The 19,991-nt window shown below is 39.5% G+C and overlaps 2 protein-coding genes across 3 annotated transcripts in view; one reads left to right on the plus strand and one right to left on the minus strand.

The window, feature by feature from the left end:
* Window positions 1–19,991, minus strand: part of LOC130678870 (GPI inositol-deacylase-like) — a 116,254-nt gene that overhangs the window by 56,943 nt on the left and 39,320 nt on the right. Inside the window, exons 3-4 of one of the 2 annotated variants that reach the window (XM_057503737.1) lie at window positions 4,963–5,026; window positions 3,360–3,441 (exon numbers count right to left, since the gene is read on the minus strand). The exons of the other annotated variant lie outside the window; for it this stretch is intronic. Coding sequence (XP_057359720.1) covers window positions 3,360–3,441; window positions 4,963–5,026 — 146 coding nt within the window. The remainder of the gene's footprint in view (window positions 1–3,359; window positions 3,442–4,962; window positions 5,027–19,991) is intronic. 2 annotated transcript variants of the gene reach the window in all.
* LOC130684084 (coiled-coil domain-containing protein 150-like) lies at window positions 5,691–15,234 on the plus strand. Its single transcript, XM_057503755.1, has 6 exons — window positions 5,691–7,289; window positions 10,700–10,828; window positions 11,696–11,865; window positions 12,940–13,033; window positions 13,810–13,979; window positions 14,888–15,234. Exons 1-6 carry the CDS (start codon window positions 6,966–6,968, stop codon window positions 15,114–15,116), a joined length of 1,116 nt encoding a protein of 371 aa, XP_057359738.1. The 5' UTR covers window positions 5,691–6,965; the 3' UTR covers window positions 15,117–15,234.

The following is a 19,991-nucleotide window of genomic DNA, read 5'->3' on the forward strand; positions in this document are numbered from 1 at the left end:
CAGAAAGAGAAATCAGGAAAACAACTCCACTTAAAATTGCATCAGAAAGAATAAAAGAGCTAGGAATAAACCTAACCAATGAGGTGAAAGATCTCTACTCTGGAAACTATAAGACCCTCATGAGAGAAATTATAGAAAACAACAAAAAAGGAAATCTGTGCACATGGACAGGAAGAATTAATATTGTCAAAATGGCCATCCTGTCTAAGGCAGTCTACAGATTCAGTGCAATCCCTATCAAAACACCAAAAGCATTCTTCAATGAACTAGAATAAATAGTTCTAAAATTCATATGGAACCATAAAAGAACCCAAATAGCCAAAGCAATACTGAGAAGGAAGAACAGAGCTGGAGGGATTATGCTCCCTGACTTTAAGCTCTACTACAAAACCACAGTAAACAAAACAATTTGGTACTGGCACAAGAACGAACCCATAGATCAATGGAACAGAATAGAGATCCCAGATATAAACCCACACATATATGGTCAATTAATGTATGATAAAGGAGCCGTGAATATACAATGGGGAAATGACAGCCTCTTCAACAACTGGTGTATGGAAAACTGGACAGCTACATGTCAGAAAATGAAACCAATTTATTGTCTAACCCTATACACAAAGGTAAACTCAAACTGGATCAAAGACCTGAATGTAAGTCATGAAACCACAAAACTGTTAGAAAGAAACACAGGCAAAAATTTCTTGAACATAAACATGAGAAACTTTTTCTTGGACACATCTCCACAGGCAAGGGAAATAAAATAAAAAATGAATAAGTGGTACTACACCAAACTAAAATCTTCTGTACAGCAAAGGATGCCATCAGCAGGACAAAAAGGCACCTTACAATATGGGAGAATATATTCATAAGTGACTCATCTGATAAGGGGTTAACATCCAAAATATATAAAGAACTCACATGCCTCAACACCCAAAACACAAATAACCCGATTAAAAAATGGGTAGATACCTGAACAGATGCTTTTCCAAAGAAGAAATACAGATGGTTGACAAGCACATGAAAAGATCCTCCACATTGCTAACCATCAGAGAAATGCAAATTAAAATGACAATTAGATATCACTTCACACCAGTTAAGATAGCCTCTATCCAAAAGACAAGAAATAACAGATGCTGGCGAGTATGTGGAGAAAGGGGAACCCTCCTACAGACTGCTGGTGGGAATGTAAACTAGTTCAACCATTGTGGAAAGCAATATGGAGGTTCCTCAAAAAACTAAAAATAGAAATACCATTTGACCGAGGAATTCCACTCCTAGGAATTTACCTGAAAAAATCAAGATCACAGATTCAAAAAGACATATGCACTCCTATGTTTATCGCAGCACTATTTACAATAGCCAAGAGATGGACGCAACCTAAGTGTCCATCAGTAGATAAATGGATAAAGAGGTGGTACATATACACAATGGAATATTATTCAGCCATAAGAAGAAAACAAATCCTACCCATTTGCAACAACATGGATGGAGTTAGAGGGTATTATGCTCAGTGAAATAAGCCAGGCAGAGAAAGACAAATACCAAATGATTTCACTCATCTGTGGAGTATAACAACAAAGCAAAAACTGAAGGAACAAAACAGCAGCAGACTCACAGAACCCAAGAATGGACTAAGTGTTACCAAAGGGAAAGGGACTGGGGAGGATGGGTGGGAAGGGAGGGATAAGAGGAAAAAGGGGCATTAAGATTAGCACACATAATGTGCAGGGGGCGGGCAGGGAGGGGCACAGGGAAGACAGTATAGCACAGAGAAGACTAGTGATTCTATAGCATCTAACTGATGGACAGTGACTATAATAGGGCATGTGGTGGGGACTTGATAATAGGGGGGAATGTAGTAACCACAATGTTGCTCATGTGAACCTTTGTAAGACTGTATATCAAGCGGGAAAGACAAATACCAAATGATTTTGTTTATATGTGGAGTATAAAAACAAAGCAAAACAGAAGGAACAAAATCGCAGCAGATTCATAGACACTGAGAAGGGACTAGTGGTTACCAAGGGGGAGGGGTTGGGGGTTGGAGAGAGGGTAAAGGGGATATTGGGGCACAATAATTTGCAATCACAATAGACGTTGGTCACAGGAATGGTAGTTAAGCAAAGAGAATACAATTAATGATTCTGTAACGTCTTCCTACATTGATAAATAGTACCCTCACTGGAAGGGCTGGGGATTTAATAACGGGTAACTGTTGAACCACTGTGTTCTATATTTGAAAACAATATACTATTGCCCATTGATACTGAAAAAGAGAAAAGGAAAGTGGATGGATAGAGGAAATGAAAATGAAAGATGGATAGTTAGGCGATAAGCAAGTACAAAAAATGTTAATGGTAGAATTTGGATGGTGGGTGTACATACATTCACAGTAAAATTCTCTCAACTTTTCTGTATCTTTAAAATTGTTCATAATAAAATATGAGGGAAAAAATCACCATGACAAGGCTTGCACCCTACAGCAATTCAATTGGAATCTTGGGGAGTAGGTTCAGTACTTCTGAAAGCTATGGGGTGATTCCATGTGCAGCAATAGTCAAGGATCATTGGACTACATGGGATGAAGTGAAGTCCAGTTAGGCTTGGCAGCTGCAGACATACCTCATTTTATTGCGCTTCACTTTATACAGATTTTACAAATTGAAGGTTTGTGGCAACCCTGTATCAAATAAATCTATAGATACATTTAATTTTTTTAATTTTTTAATTTTGATATCATTAATGTATAATTACTTGAACATTATGGTTACTAGACTCCCCCTATTATCAAGTCCCCCCACATACCCCATTACAGTCACTGTCCATCAGCATAGTAAGATGCTATAGAATCATTACTTGTCTTCTCTGTATATACTGCCTTTCCCATGTTCCCCCACCTACATTATGTGTGCTAACATTGATATCATTTTTTCTACAGTATTTGGTCACTTCATGTTTCCATCACATTTTGGTAATACTCACAACATTTCAAACTTTTTCATTATCTTTGTTATGGTGATCTGTAATCAGTGATTACAGATCCCTGAAAGCTCAGCTGATGGTTAGCATTTTTTAGCAATAAAGTATTTTTTCTTTCAGGTATATACATGGATTTTTTATTCAGACATACTGCTTCTGTATACCTAATAAGCTACACTGTATAACTTTTGTAAGTCCTGGGAAACCAAAAATATCATTTGATTTGCTCTTTTGCAATATTTGCTGTATTGCTGTGGTCTGGAAATGAACCCAGTATCTCTGAGGTATGCCTGTATTGAGCTGATTTTATAAATAATCTACTAGAGGCTTGACAGACATGTCAGTTGTAACTCAATTCATCTGCTGAAGGTGCTTACCATAGATTAGCTGAAGAGAACAGGCCCAGAAATGGCAGGCTATCTTAAGGGCAGTTGATAAACCTTGGGTGTGGAACAGTGCCTGTAAAAAAGAGAAAGCTATTTAATCACTATTTGTGCGTTTTTAATTAATATTTTCCAGAGGCAGTGATGCATTTAAGTATAATCAACTATACCTGTGTAACCCTGAGCAATCTTAATTTTCTTGAGTTTTATCTATTCACCTATAAGATGAGAGGGAGAAACACACCTCTCTTACCTACTTCTCACTGGCAAAGATAGATAGTAGTATAGGCTGGGTGCATAGATAACTACAGGTACAGAAGAACTTTCTCCTTTGTAAAACTAATAATGCTATTGAAGCTATGACCCATGATTTTGTCCTTATCTTTCCTGAAAGGAATGAAATATATTCTTAAGTACTTAGGAAAAATCTCTAAGTGCTCATAGCCAACCTAAAACCAAAATTTGGCTGGGAATGGAATAAATTTAAAATTTGTTAGTGAGTCTGATGTTATTATCTAAACCTTTTAGACCTCAATTACATAATATTTGAAGTTATCCTCATAATCCTAAGGAGAATGCATGCCGTTTTTCTGCTCATATTCTGTTCATAGATAATTAGGCAGTTTCCAATTGCTTAAAAACAATGCTGGTATGATGAATTCTTGTATATGTCTCCTTGTACTCATATGCAAAAGATTTCCTAGGCTAGGTATAATTGGTGGGAAGAAAATTGCTGGGTTGTAGGATGCACATATCTTGAATTTTACTAGAGTTTGTCAAATTTTCCTAAGAAGTAGTTCTACCAGTTTAGAAACCAGTTTACATAAGAGGCTATGGAATTACATGTTAACATGAATGAATATCATCAAATAATAAAATATACTGTTTAGAGATACAGTTAAAATAAAATTATTGAAAAAGAATGGAAATGATAAACACATGACCTTGATCTAAATTACTGCTGTACCTGAGACTGGCTGATAAACTAGCTGTGAAAGCTGCTTGGATTTTAATGACACAGAAACACCAGATCTCTTGGGGGCAGCAGGATTTGCTTCTATGTTCTTTCCCATTTGAATACCATGAATTAGAAATCCTGTCATATAAGAAACTTAATACACAAATTAAAGTGCTTCATAGATGAAAACATGACATCTGACAAGTTTCAGGGCATTTTATTGAGTACCCAGAGACTGAGTTAGGATAAATTATCTGAGAAATATTATGAAATAAAGATATTCTGTGTTTTGCTTGAAGAGAGGCAAATCTAAAAGTCTTCAAAGTATATCAGTCCATTTCCCACTGGGTCTATAGATTAACAGCAGTCTGCTTATATTTAAAATAAGAACAATTGTTGCATCGGTACCTCTCTTTCGAAGCAGCCATTTTAATTTTGAATCTTAAATGAAAATCATGATGGACTCTTACTGATGCCTTTGGGGAGAACCGCAGCAGTTTTATACTGTACACTGGCAAAGAGCAACAGAAATAGGCAGAGGGGGATCCTGCTGATGAAACGAGGTATTTCCTGAGACAGAATGTGTTTCCATGCAACCTTTCCAATGAAACAGTATTAGCACTCAAATTTTAACACTACCTGAAAATGTCCAGTAGCTATCGCCAAGAGGTGTTTACCCTCCATAGGGAGGAAACAAGCAAACCTATCAAGGGAAGAAAAAATTGATTTAAATAAAAAATTCTTGATGAAATTTTCCCTAATTTAGGGATAGGCTCACTAATGTTAATTGCTGATTTATAGAAGATGCTTAGGAATAAAAGAAAGAAAATGTGGAAAAACACATTTGGAGATCTGTGAGTAAATATTAATGATTTTATCCCTCCAAATGATCATTTTCTTTAAAGAGAAAGATGTGAGAAGTCATCTTTATGGCTTAGTTTAAAAATATAATTTAGTGTATAAGAATTCCATTTATTACACTTCTGTAATCCTGTTGGTAAAAGACAATCTATAGCTCCTTGCACAATGACAATTCTTATTATCCATACTAAAAAAAGGGTTTTGAATGCTAGGTACCACAATTCCTTTGAAAATGAAATATATTACCCACAAAGTCTCACTGTGACATTCCTAAGTCATGTTAATTTGGAGTATTTGGAAAACTTGACAAACTCTACTAACTCAAGCAACAGAAACCAAACGAGTAATCTCAGCACATTAAATGGCTGTAGCCCACTTTTGGCTGTTGAAATAGCTGTATTAGTGAAATAGCATTCTTCATATGATTAGAAAAACTCAGGATTGCTTTTTTACATGTTTTAAGGATTCTCTGATTTTTGCAAAACTTGTGACGTCCTTCTTCCCCTTTAGTGTGTACATCTGTGTGTGTGTGTGTGTGTGTGTACATATATATAAAATAAATGGGCTTATTTTGTTACTGTTTTCCCCCTAGATAAAAGTTAAACAGCTAGAAGAACAACTACAGTCTTTTGCTGAAACCACTTCACAGAATGACCATCTATGCAAGATGAACAAGGCTCTAGAGTGGAAATATGCTCAGGTCTGATTAATAACTAGGAAACAGATTGCTGCTGTATTATTTGAATTAGTTTTTAAGAAATTGATGACTTTCTCCCCACCTTAACATACAAATCCCACAAAGATGAATATTCTCTCACTTGACTAAATTCAATGAACACTTTTTAAACACCCACTACCCACAAGTTTCTGCTAAGCCATAGAGAAATGCATAAAGATGCCTGAAGCAGGATTGGTATATCAACTGGCCTATGCTCTAATTTTAGAGGTCTAGGAATATAGTCAATAAACTTCATTACAGAATAGAGAGTTATGCCTTTCAGAAGCAGAATAGATTGTATTATGAGCACTCATAGGGAGCACCGTTACGATGGAAACATTGAGAAATGCTTTCATAGGGGAAGTGGTTTCACAGAGGAAGCCTTAAAACTCTCGGCAGATGTTAAAGAAGTACCTTTGGTTTTTGAATTACAGGCAAACTCAGAACTCAGTGCCACCAAGACACACCCGCAACAGCTCACCTGAAAGATCTGTTAGTAGTAAAGGTGATTACTTGTCAGTATGTGGCCACTGAAGCTGAAGACCTTCTGCAGGTCACAGAGCATTTTAGTAAATGAGTAAAGAAAGTTAGACAAAACGCATATACACAACATTTAGTGAAGAAAATAACCCAGGAATGTGTTACCTAAAGAGATTCATTTCAGTGTCTTATAAATTTACCATGTATGAAATTATCATTTTTTAAATCTTTTTCAGCATAAGCATGTGCGCCTTTTGTATCTGTAACTGTGTGCACATAAAGCCCTGGTAACCAAGCAACCATATTGTGACTTCACATGGAATCCTGTTAGGGTTCTAACCCCTGAGCATGCTGGTAAACAGGGCCTTTGTGAGATAGGCTCTTCTACAGGGAGTTTGATTCAAAGTGTGTTTCTTCACTAGGACATACTTTACAGTGCGATTTCTTCATTCTAAAAGCAAAGGAATACATTTCCAAGCATATTTTCCACTGCGGTTTCATTTAGAACATTGCGTTGTTTCTCTAGTAAAAGGGGAACTCGAAACAATTCTACTTGAGTTGATCTTACTGTTTCTAATTGGTGATGCTGCCCAGAAGAAGGAAGTCTCCGGAGAGGCCTGCACTTTCCAGCCCCCCTGAAAGCTATCGGCCCCACGCGAACACTGGGAAGGAAAGAGCTGCCTCCGCTGGACTGCCCAGAGTTACTCCCAACTCCACACGCCCTGTGACCTGTGCTCCAACCCGGACTTTGAGATCTTCTCAGGAGATTGGAGACTCTGAAATATCTCTAAAGACTCTTTTCAATGCTATTAAAACTATGGAGGGGAGGCTGGAAGGTAAAATAGACATTCTTGCTTCAAGACCATTAATAAATGATGAGTCGCCAAATTTTCTTAAACTGAATTCGGTAAGTGAAGACCACAAATTAAATCGTAAGGTAATTCCAACTTACACCACAATGAAGCAAAGTAGTAACAACCCAGAAAGATAATGTTTGGAGGTACGAGTAACAATAAAGTAACCAGGTTCTTCACAAATAGGAAAAACTGACAAGGTAGATTGAAACTATTACTCTGGCTATCACATAATTCATTTTTATTTTGGACATAGAAATACCACATTTGCCTCAACAGTAACCATTCAGGTTTAAAAAAATTTTTTTTTAATTTAAAGATATCTACCTAACCTTAATATCTGCAGTAAAATATTTAGAGAAAGTCTGATTTTAAGAGAGAAATACTTTAAAGCCCTAAGAACTTGAACATGGAAAATATTTTCCAAAGAAAACTTTTTAGAGCATCCATCTTTGTTTGATACATAAAAATAGTAAGTACTATAGCTTGTCTTCTACAGTTGACTAGAACATTTCTGTGAACATATTTTGCTAGTGGCCTTATAAACACTAGTAAAATTGTGTTTATAAGAAGGTTATAAAATACAGTCTGTCTTTTGTACCTTTCTAAAACAAAATCAAATAGGTTTCTAGAACCTATATATTGGCAGCTTGGGTACTATTTTTGGATCCTCACAGAAAAAGTATTTTAAGTGTTACAGGTGAAAAGTTTTAAAGAAGTGTAATAACCTTGAGGAAAGTGTGGGGAAAACATTCTTTTTTGCTGTTGGGAGTATAAAATGGTACAACTTCCTCTGGAGGGCAATTTGACAATACTTATTACTTTCCCCCACAATTGTACTTCTAGGACTCTTGCCTACAGATACACTAGCTTGTACATGTGACATGTTTACAAGGTTACTCGTAACCTTGTTTGGTAGTAGCAAAACACTGGAAACAAACAAAATTCCATCAATAAGACACTGGCCAAATAAATCATTGTGTATCTATGGTTTGGAATACTGCTGAAAGACATATATACATATGTGTGTATGTATAGTTTAAAACAAGATTCGGAAGAGTACATGTAGAATTTTACTGTTTGTGTTCCAAAGGGGTACAAGACCAAGAATATATACACTTGTAATGCACAGATACCTAACTCATAACACATTGATTTTATATAAAATCAATTTAAATTTTTTAAAAACTTAGTTTTGCGTAAGGAAATTCAGTGTTTGGGAGATTTTACACTTCACTCTTATGTACCTGAAGTGTAATGTGAACTGTGCTTTCTACTCAAAATAACTTTATGAACATTTCATTTTCAACGAAAGTGAAAGCAGAAAAAGGAGGGCCTTTTCAGCACACAGTGCTGGAGCAATTAGATAGGCATATGCAAAAGCAAACAAAAATCCTTTGATCTATACCTCACACTGTATATAAAAATTAACTCACAATTGATCAGAGCCCTAAATGTAAAACCTAAAACTATAAAATGTTTAGAAGAAAACAGGAGGAAATCTTTGTGACCTCAAATTACACAGATTTCTTAAGCGTTGACATCAAAAGCATAATGTCATAAAGGAAAAAGATGATAAATTGACAGCTGTGCTTTTCAAAGATATTGGTAAGATAATCAGAAGATAAACTATACACTGGAAGAAAATGTTTGCAAATCACCTATCTGATAAAGGACTTGCCTCCAAAATATTAAAAATTCTCAAAACTCACTAGGAAAATCAAAGAAAAAGAATGGGCAAAATATTTGAACAGGCTTTCCACCAAAAAGATATATATGGATGGTAAATAAGGACTTGAAAAGATGTTAAACACTAGTCGTTAGGGAAATGCAAATTAAAACCACAATGAGATAAGCCTCCATACCCATTAGAATGTGTAAATTGAAAAGCTGGTCATACCAAGTGTTAGTGAGGATGTAGAACAACTGGAAGCCTCATACACTGCTAAAAGGAAGGTAATGTAATGCAAACACTTGGGAAATTGGTTGGTAGTTTCTTTAAAAGTGAAACATAACCACTACAGTATGACCCAGCCATTCCACTCCCAAGTATCTACCAAAGATAATGAAAGCATACGCCTGCACAGAAACTTGTACACAACTTTTCACAGCATATCTGTTTGTAATAGCTTAAAACTGGAAATAACTCAAGTGTCCAGCAGATGAATGGATAAGTAAATTGTGGCTTACCCCATAATAGAATACCATTCAGCAACAGAAAGGAATGAACTATTGATAAACACGAAAGATTGAATGAATCTCAAAATAATTATGCTGAATGAAAGAAGCCATTCAAAAAAGTACATATGATTACATTTATATAAAATTCTAGAAAACAAAAACTAATTTATTGTGATAGGAAACACAGATCGGTTGTTGCTTTGGGTAGACATGAAGGAACAGGAGGAGAGAAGGGAGAGATTACAAGGAGGCATAAGGGAACTTTTGGGATGATGGAGATGTTCAGTGTTTTGATTATGGTTTCAAGAGTTTATACACATGAAATATACACTGTAACTATACACAGCTTATTTTATGTCAATTATACCCCAGTAAAGCTGTTACAGAATAATGTGAATGTATTACCTATACAAAAATCAGTTGTATTAAATGACATTATATTAAATTCTATATAGAAATAGAAAACGGTTGCCAGGGGTTGTGCTTGGGGGGATATGAATACAAAGAAATACCACAAGTGAAATCTTTTGTGGTGGTGGAATGGTTCTGTATCTTGACTGTACTGGCATTCACATAAAAATGTTCATAAAGTTATGCACATGTGCACACGCACAGATGAACAGATGTTAAAAAATGGTGAAAACTGAGTAAGGTCTATAGTCCACTAATCTAATTAACAATAATGAACCAAAGTCAATTTCCTGGTTTTGGTGTTGAACTACAGCAATGTAAAACATGACTCATTAGAAGCAGGGCAAAGAGTACATGGGACTCTGCACTTTTTTTTGCAACATCCTGTAGGTCTATAATTATTTCAAAATAAAATTTTTTAAAAGAGTGATATTTAGTAAGAAGACCACCTGAAATGATTATGTAGATACAGTAAGTGTTTTGAGATATAAAAATGTAATACTTCTAATAAGGGTTCATTCTTCTGTGACACTATTTAGTACTTAATCATCTTTGCTTTTATTCTATTCATGCACTTACATTAAATTTTCAAATTCCAGGATCGTGTTTCTCTGTCATTTTACATCGTAGCTTCATTGTCTTATCTCCTTTACCCCTTATTCTGTACTTTGATCATCACAAACCATATATTATACTTGTCCATGTTTATTCAGGTTTCTTTGCTTTGTAGTTTTCTTTAAAGGGAAAACAATGAACAATGCTGGTTCTTATTTATAGTAAGAATATTTAATTAAACATTTTAAGTTTGATTTCTAAATTGCTGCATCTTATTATGCTTTGGAAAAGTTACCATTCCTTTTTTCCTACCAAGGAGAAATCCATTCTTGAAAAGAATGAGGAGGAGCTCTCACAAACAATGAAGTGTCGTGATGTAGCCCCGAGAGAGAGTCAGAAGTTGAAAGGAGACCTCGAGGCTTTGGAGGACGGGGAGAATAAGAAGGCAAGGCATCAGTCCTCTTTGAAGTCTCTTTCTGAGATGAGGCTCTTATGAAATCTTTTGCAAGAGATAATCATTTCTTGTCACTTTGCTAAGAAAAAATGAGGATTGGTCAGAGGATTTTTTTTGTAAAGGAAACTTTAGAAGACCTTTAAAATGTTTCCCTTAAAAACGTATAACTTAACTCCAATTTTTTAAATTCCTGTCTTAAAATCATCAAAAGTTCAAATTTTTCTGTTGAAACATATCTGACCTAGCTAATAACAACTTCTGCCTACTTATGTCTTATTAACATGATATAAAAATGCTGTGATTTCATATTGTTAAATCACTAAATGCTTTCTAGTTAACACTGTATTTGCTTATTTGCTTGATGGGAACAGAGGTCACAGCCCAAACTTGTCCTTGACAGCAGCTACTAGATTTTGCATCTCTGAAGAGGGCTGTGAGTTACATCATTCTTCAGCAGCTTCTACTTTATTTTTTCCTAAAAGAATTGATGAGTTCCACATGTGTTTTGTTCTTGCCCCCCCATCATAAGATAGCTGAGCAGGCCCAGCGCAGGCCAACATGGGACCACCATTAGACCCCAGAGGTTGTCGATCCTGAGGTCTCCAGTTCCATTATGTGCTGGAACTTTGACAGTTGTTGGGAAGCCCTGCTCAGTCTCCATAGGATCCATAGGATAAGGGGTCTAGTTGTCTTTTTCTCAAAGACACAATAACATAAACAAAATAAAAATGTACTTTATTCCTTGGAGCATTCTACTATGGCTGGTTTCCATGCTCTTCCCTGGAAGTAAGGGGACTGAGCAGCAGCAGAGTAACCAGAAAGCATCAAATATTTCTGTCTTGTCTCATTATCTGTTAGGGGGGAAACTTTCAGCAGCAATTGGCAGAGGCTAAAGAAGACAACTTCAAAGTTACACTCATGTTGGAGACCATGCTGGCTTCTCACAGTAAGATGCAAGCTGCTCTGGAAAAAGTCCAAACAGAGCTTGGGCTGAGGGACTCGGAGATTGCAGGCCTCAAGAAAGAAAGGTACGGGAGATTATTTTTCTGTCTTTGTACTTGTAATTTTCTAATGCATAGTAAGGAGCAGTGTGCCATCAAGAAACAAAGTCACTTTATAGAGCTTCCTTTGTGAAAAACTCATGGTGTTTAAAGAACTAGCAAATTAGGGAAAATATGGAATTAGAAATAACCCTGATTTCTGAAATTCAAAATTCTCATATTTTGTAGTGATATAAAAGATTATGTATTCTAGAAATTCATGTGATATGTTGCTGTAATACCCTTGCTGTATTCTATACCATTTAAACCTCCCTTTAGGGCTAAAGAATAGTAATTGTCAGGATAATTGAAGCTAAGTGCCTACTTTAGTTTGAATTAATTATCCATTTATCAGTGTCCTATTTAAAGATTAATAATTATTTTAGAACTATTCTGAGAACGACTGCTAGGCATGTTTTATAGGTAGACTACTTGGAATGTTTCAAAGTTACATAAAAGTTTCCCTTTTAGGTAAATGAACAAATGGTCTGAATTTAGGAAAACCTCTAAAATAAACTGCAGTGTCTTAGTGGTACATGTTACCTCTATGTTATGGGAGTACAAGTGAGTTTTATATCCTTCATTGTGCTGCTTTATTTTTTACATATTGTGTGTATCTGAGCTTAAAAAAACAAAGTGATGGTTATTAAAAATATTTACCATTCATAGTAAAATTCTAGGTAGCTTCTGTTTCTAGATGCAAAGACAGCAAGACAATCTATCCAGAGGTGATAGTTTTGTACTAGTAATACACACACACACACACAGAGCACAATAAAATTACCAGCCCATAGGTTAGTCTTTAACATGTATTGATAGTTTAATGTACCAAGGCAAATTAAATTACAGATGGGACAAATTTTAATCCATAGAAGCCTGTTTCTTAATATGAAGCCGAGGCTGCTGATTGTCACCTGTCAACTCTCAGATACTCTGAGCATGTGTAGCCTACTCCATATGCTATGTGGGCTTCTTGTAAGAAGAGTGCCCTCTAAGTCCCAACAGTATTATACCCGGGTGGTTCTTTTCTATAGTTACCTATTCTGTGTTTTCCAATTTCAGGGCTCTAAATCAACAGAGGGTGCAGAAACTAGAAGCAGAAGTGGACCAGTGGCAGGCGAGAATGCTTGTTGTGGATGCCCAGCACAACAGTGAGGTATGGGTCAGGGTTTTACAGATTATTATTTTTTATTTATTTATTGAATTGTCCTCTTGTATTTTAGAAAAATGGAAAAAAACAATTGGAAAATTTCCTTCCCATTCAAATCTGTGCTTTGGACAGTGACATAATTACAAATGGGAAATGCACCTGCTGTCTTATAGTGAGTTTCAGTTAGGCCTAGTTCTCTGTGTCTTATATGGTCCAAATTATTTTCATTTATTAATGCATAAATGACTGTAGAAGGTAAAGGGCTTGGAGATTAACTTTTATCTCAGGCAGTAGTAGCTAGACTGATCCCACTATTAATAAGACACACACCTGTGTGTGCTCACATGTATATGCACACACACATGAATATACAGCTGTATATAGGCACATATACAAAATATGGGTATTTCATATAAATAAGCTTTTTCTGGAAGGATATACAAGTTGTCAGTTCTTATCTCTCTAGGCAGCAAGACCAGAAGGTCATAGGATCAGGAGGAGGGAATTCAACTAGTCTAAAATTTTAAAAGTAGGATAAATTAAGTTGACTCTATTTTCCAAAGCTCTCTAGTGATCTAATGGAACATTACCATTCCCATTCGTTCTAAGAGTTTCCTAAGCAATGTCTGTAATCAGTTCCCACATACATAGTCTAGGCATCTGGAACCTCTGGTTCTGGTTCCAATTATTGTTTCCACCTGATAATAAAGCGTAAGGAGTGAATATATGATGTTATGAACTTCTTGCATCTATTATTGTGGAATTAAAAACACTTCTTTCAGATGAAGACTCTACAAAAAGCTCTAGATGTAGCGACAGAAGACAACAGGAAACTGGCGATGAGCCTGGGGCAAGCTCTCCAGACAAATAATCACCTGCAGACAAAGCTTGACAATGTTCAACAGAAACTGGAAACCAAAGAACTGGAGCGACGCAGTTTGGAAACGTTCAAGTAAGGGCAGTGTAGTCACAGAGAAAGTAGGGAAGAGCCTCAGGGGGAGTAAGTTTGGCTCATTCACATAAACCAGAAAACCCTTGTCTCCTACTTTGAGCTGATACCCCAGCAAAGAGCCATGGTAAGAACAGGCAGGACCGAGCACAGCAGATGCCGGCTGGCTGGTGTGTGGTCAAATGGATACCCTCGTCAGCCCTCCCCTCACTCGCTGCTTTTGACAGGAAGGACTGTTTCTGCCAAGCCTCCTCCGTCAAATCCTTATGCGTCCTTTAAAAGTATGATTTGGAAAGGGAATAACAGCAGTCACAATAACTTGTCCAGGAGTGGGTGACTCCGTCTAAGCAAATGCTAAAACACTAATTGTTTTCAGTTTTGGCCTGAGGTTAGTTAGATCAAACCCATCAAGTTCAGGTCCAGCTGCCAAAGCCTTGTCTTAAACTGTGTCTAGGTAAATATGACTTAGATATTAACAACATTCCATGAAAATGTTATTAATTAAAACCAAGGGAAATGCACTGTGCACATAGATCTTTATTCCTTTCAGGTAGTGAACATTATTGATATGGGAGACAAGGGTAAGCTAAAGCACAGAAGGTAGTTTTCATATTTATGATCTGGCCAGATGTTGCTCAAGACTATTCAATATTGGTTAAGACAAGAGTACAAGAGTATGTATTTCACTGGTTTGGTTGGATCCTTTTATATAGAATGACTTTTTGTTTTTAATGCTACAGGTAAATGGTTTTTTTCCTTTTGTTATGAGCTCCAGATCAGTGTAGTTTACCTGGTAATTGATCTCATTTGTAAATCACACACCTTTGGACACTTGCAAATTCCCCTCCAGGTATATCTTACCTCCTAGGATGATTTCTAAAGTGATTTATCATCTGTCTTTTTCAAAACAGAGAACGGATGACAGAAGAGTCCAAAATGGAAGCAGAATTTCATGCTGAATGCATAGAAGCTCTAAAAAAGCAATTTCAAACAGAGAGAGAAACTGCAAAGAAAGCAGTGCAGTGGGAGACAACTGAGGTATGGGGTCAGGGGACAAAAAGGTTTCTTCTTAGGTCAATGCCTTTAAGAGGAGAATCGGCTCTAAGTGTTAGGGTCCGGAGTCGACCACCTCTCAAATAGACAGAAGACACTCATGATAATGCAAGTCACACAGCGGGGTTTATTTCCAGCTAGCTGGGGTCCAAGTGTCTGCCCGGTGCAGCGGGTTTCAACAAGGACCCAAAGCACTCAAAGCCAGGTGCTTATATGGCATTTTCAAAAAGCACTTACAGTAATTTTCCATAATTTTTGGCTTGTGCCACATCCTGGGGTTAAGCAAAAGCAAGATAAGACCACTCCTCAAATGTTAGGGAGCTTCAGCAAGATAAGCTGACCAGAGTGGCAACCGCCCACTACTCGGTATGCACGATTAGCTGACCAGGGTCGCAGCCGCCCACAACCCGGTGTCTATGATTAACTTGTTCTTCAACACCTGATTATCAAGCCTTACCCAGTTCCTCCTTTCCTGAGTCACATACTCAGAAAATGGCTTTTCGGCCCTTAAGATGGCCATTCTCATGCTAATTCATTCTTACATTCTCCCCTTTTTGTTGTTACAATGAGGAATCTTGCTCACTGGTAGGGCAGTCGTAGGGGCTCTCAGGAGGGAGCAACTTTTCGTATTGTTGTCTCAAGAACAGGAGTTGGACGGTATTAACACGGTCTTTTACAGAATTAATAAGTTTGTTTAGAATGCAGGGGCCAAAAGTTAAAATGAATATAAGTAAAATTATGGGCCAACTAGGGTAGAAACTAGGGTGATGAACCAGGGAGACCTATTAAACCATGCTTCAAACCAGTTTTGTTTTGCTTCTCTTTCTCTCTTTCTCTTGGTTAATCCTTCTCTTACTTTAGCCATGGATTTTTTTACTACTCCTGTATGATCAGCGTAAAAACAGCATTCTTCTCCTAGCGCAGCACATAATCCCCCTTGTTGGAGGAACAATAAATCAAGCCCTCTTCTATTTTAGAGTACGAGTTCGGATTGGGAGGTGAGAGATTTTTCTAAATGACTAAGGAGGTCTCTATTCTCTCTATATCTTCATCTATGGCTGCTCTTAGGGATGACATACCTGCTTGTTGAGTGGCCAGAGAGGCTATGCCAGTTCCGGCCCCAGCTAGTCCTAAACTGAATAGAGTAGCAATGGTTAGAGCAGTGATGGGCTCTCTCTTATCTCTTAGGCTCGTGTCTTTACTCCAATGTGAACACATGCTTTCTGGGGGTGGTAGAGGATGTGGGGTATCACAGTCACTAGGATACAGAACTCTTTAGAAGCGTTAAGGACTGAGGTTGAGAGGCACGGGGTGAGGCCAGTCATGGAACATATCCACCATGCATCACTTCCTGGGGTTAGCCACTTTATGTTATTCCAACTAGGGGCGGCATTTATGGAAGTGCATAAACTTTGTTTATCCTGTGGCACTTTCCCCTGGCAGGTCCTTTTACCACTTATATGCTGTGGAGTTAAGCCTATTTTACCGTCTCCCCATGAACACTGAGAGGGATTCACACTAGTTAATACATTATAAGTGGCAGTTAGGCCTATGGCTTCATAAAATTGAGGTTTTATATCATAACACAGCCAGCAGGAGGCTGTGAGGTCAGGGCTGGTAGTGTTAAGGGTCTCATACATAGCGTGCATCTGTTTCCATAGGGGGTCCTCAGCGGCCTGCACAGCAGGTGCCAGGGGGGTCACAGAGGTACCTCCTATGAAGATGAGCCCAGCCATAAGGCCCAGCATGGTGAGCCAAGGAGAAGAGATTAGGTGACTAGAAGCGCTCACAACCACACCTCCTGCCAGCACTGTATTGTGGATAAGAGTCTGGGGTTTTGTTACCTTTTTCGGGGTGCTCTTGTTATCTGAGCTTTTAGTAGGGGTGGGAGGAGCCAATGCCTGATTTGGACTTATTGGACTCATTACCAATACCTGATTGGGGTGGGGGGCGGGAGGAGCTAACACTAGATTTGCACCCACAGGAGCTTTGACTATCAGCGTGGTTCTCAATTTGATCTGGAGAAGAGTTCCAAACACAGGTTTCTGATAAAGAAGTAGGCCCCAAGTTAACCCTGATAGCCATAGCTTATCTCTTTTCCCTTCTTCTGTAAACTGGAGCTTTACTAGATTGCAGTTAGAATTGTACCAAGTTGGGGTGCATGGCTTAATAAAAGAGAGAGTGATGAGGAGCGGGGTTACTTGCCATTTTTGCTCTCCATCAATTGGTGGTAACACAACTCCATTGTGCACGGTAAAGGGACTCAACTCCTCCACACTGAAGCCTCTCTGGTCCTTTCTGAAACCCAGGACATGCATACAACCCATTTCGACTTACAGAGATCCGGCGCTGCGCTTTATGCCAGTTTCCCCCTTTCATTCCTTCGATGTCTTGTCTAGGTTAAAGTATAAGTCAGGGAATCAGGTGTTTAGTGGGGCCGTGCTGGAGGTTTTGTTGAGGGTTTTACCAGTTTTTCCATCCATCAGGATCCATGTCTGCTTATAAGGTCGATGAGGGTTGGTCTCTGCGTGGTTTTCTTTCCAGTTGTTGAGCAGGGTCAGGACTAGTAGCCACTTCATCATCAGGCTGGGTGGGAGGTAAGGGGTGTTCTCGAGGTCTCGAGATCTGTAATTTCAGGGGGTTATCAGGGTGCCGCCGCACGGTCCACTCTCTGGCTTGTCTTTGCTCTGGCTGGGTGGCTCGGCGCACATGGGAGTGGTGGACCCAAGGTCCAATGCCATCAACCTTTAAGGCAGTTGGGGTAACCAGAAGATCTACGTAAGGACCTTTCCATCTTTTTTCTAAGGTTCGGGTCCTGTGCCTCTTTACCCATACCCAATCCCATGGGGCGATGCCATGTTCTGGGTTCAGTGTGTCTGTTGTCTCATACAAAGAGCGCACCAAGGGCCAAATCTCATGTTGGACTTCCTGCAGGGCCTTCAAACTGGCTAGATAATTTGGGGTTACATTAGGGTCTTGTTCTGGCAAGGCACGGACAATAATGGGGGGTGGTCTCCCATATAGAATTTCGAAGGGAGTCAATCTGTGCACATAAGAGGAGTTCCGAACCCGGAAGATAGCACAGGGAAGGAGGGTCACCCAGTCCCCACCAGTCTCAATGGCTAATTTAGATAAGGTCTCTTTCAGGGTCCAATTCATTCTTTCTACTTGCCCTGAGCTCTGGGGATTATATTCACAATGTAACTTCCAATTGGTCCCCACCACTTGGGCCAGTCCTTGTAGGACTTTACTGATGAAAGCCGGACCGTTATCAGACCCTAAAACCTCGGTGACCCCATATTGGGGTATGATTTCTTCTAGTAATGCCTTAGCAACAACCTGGGCAGTCTCTCGTTTCGTGGGGAAGGCTTCTACCCAGCCTGACAAAGTATCAACAAATACTAGCAAGTACTTATACCCATACTTCCCAGACTTCACTTCAGTAAAATCTACGCCCCAGCTCCGTCCTGGATCCCTCCCCCATACCCTTGTACCTGTGTGTAGGTGTCCCTTCCTACTGGGTCTCATAGCCTGGCACCCGACACATCGGTCCACGATTTCCAGGATCTGGACGGCTTGTCAGGGGAACTTAAGGCGGGCAGACTCGAGAACTGTCAGTAACTTTCTCTTTCCTAAATGGGTGGCTTGGTGCAGGTTGGAAAGGAGGAACAGTCCTAGTTTTGCTGGCAGTATTAGTCTTCCTTCTGGGTCTCGATGCCACCCATGTTGATCAAGCTCTGGGCAGTGGTGGTTTTGGATCCACTGGAGATCTTCTGGGGTGTAATCAGGTCACGGGGGCAGGCGCGGAAGCTCGGGTGCTGGCAGGGCGAGTGCCAAAGCTGGTGAAGCTACTGCCGCCTTTTTTGCGGCCTCATCTGCTCACCGGTTTCCCTCAGCTTCCGGGGTTCGGGCAGACTGGTGTCCAGGGATGTGAACCACTGCAACTGCCCGGGGCTTTTGCACAGCCGCTAGCAACCTCTGTACCTCTGGGAGATTGCGTAGTTCTTTCCTTCTGCTGTAACAAAGCCCCTCTCCCAGTAGATGGCACCATGCACATGGACAGTGGCGAAAGCATAGTGGCTACAGTCACCCGTCTCTCTTCAGCTCATTCTAGCGCCTCTGCCAGCGCAATCAGTTCGGCTTTTTGGGCTGAGGTCCCCAGGGGAAGCGAGGCACTCCAGATGACATTCCCGTCTTGGTCTACTACTGCCATGCCTGCTCTTCGCATCCCGTCCATGATGAAGCTGCTTCCGCCAGTGTACCATACCAACTCACTGTTGGGGAGGGCGACGTCCTGGAGGTCAGGGTGCACCTGGGTGAGCTCTGCCAGGATTTCTTGGCATTCATGCAGGGGGACCTCTAGATCTGGGATCAGCAGAAGGGTGGCTGGATTTAGAGCAGGTTTGGCAAAGATGATCCGGGGTGCGTCCAACAGGAGTCCCTGCTAATGGGTCAGGCGGGTATTGGTCATCCACTTACCAGGGGGGTGCTTCAGGACTCCCTTGATCGCATGAGGAGTTACCACCTTTAGATGCTGCCCAAAGGTGAGTTTGTCTGCGTCTTTTACCATTAGGGCCACTGCGGCGATGATCCTTAGACATGGGGGCCATCCTGCTGCAACTGGATCGAGTTTTTTGGATAAATAGGCAACCGGACGCTTCCATGGCCCCAGCTGCTGCATTAGCACTCCTTTTGCTATCCCTTTCCTCTCATCGACAAAGAGGGTGAAGGATTTTAGGGGGTCTGGTAACGCCAGGGCTGGTGCCTTTAAGAGGACAGTCTTGAGTTCATCAAAGGCCTTTTGATGTTTTGGCCCAGGCCCAGGGGGCCTTATGTTTGACTGCTTCATACAGGGGCCTTGCTATCTCAGCATACCCCAAAATCCATAGTCAGCAGTAGCCTGCTGTCCCTAGAAACTCGCAGACCTCTCAGACTGAGGTCGGGACTGGAAGCCTAAGAATA

This window comes from Manis pentadactyla, chromosome 6, assembly GCF_030020395.1.
Source record: "Manis pentadactyla isolate mManPen7 chromosome 6, mManPen7.hap1, whole genome shotgun sequence".
Taxonomy (NCBI): Eukaryota; Metazoa; Chordata; class Mammalia; order Pholidota; family Manidae; genus Manis; species Manis pentadactyla.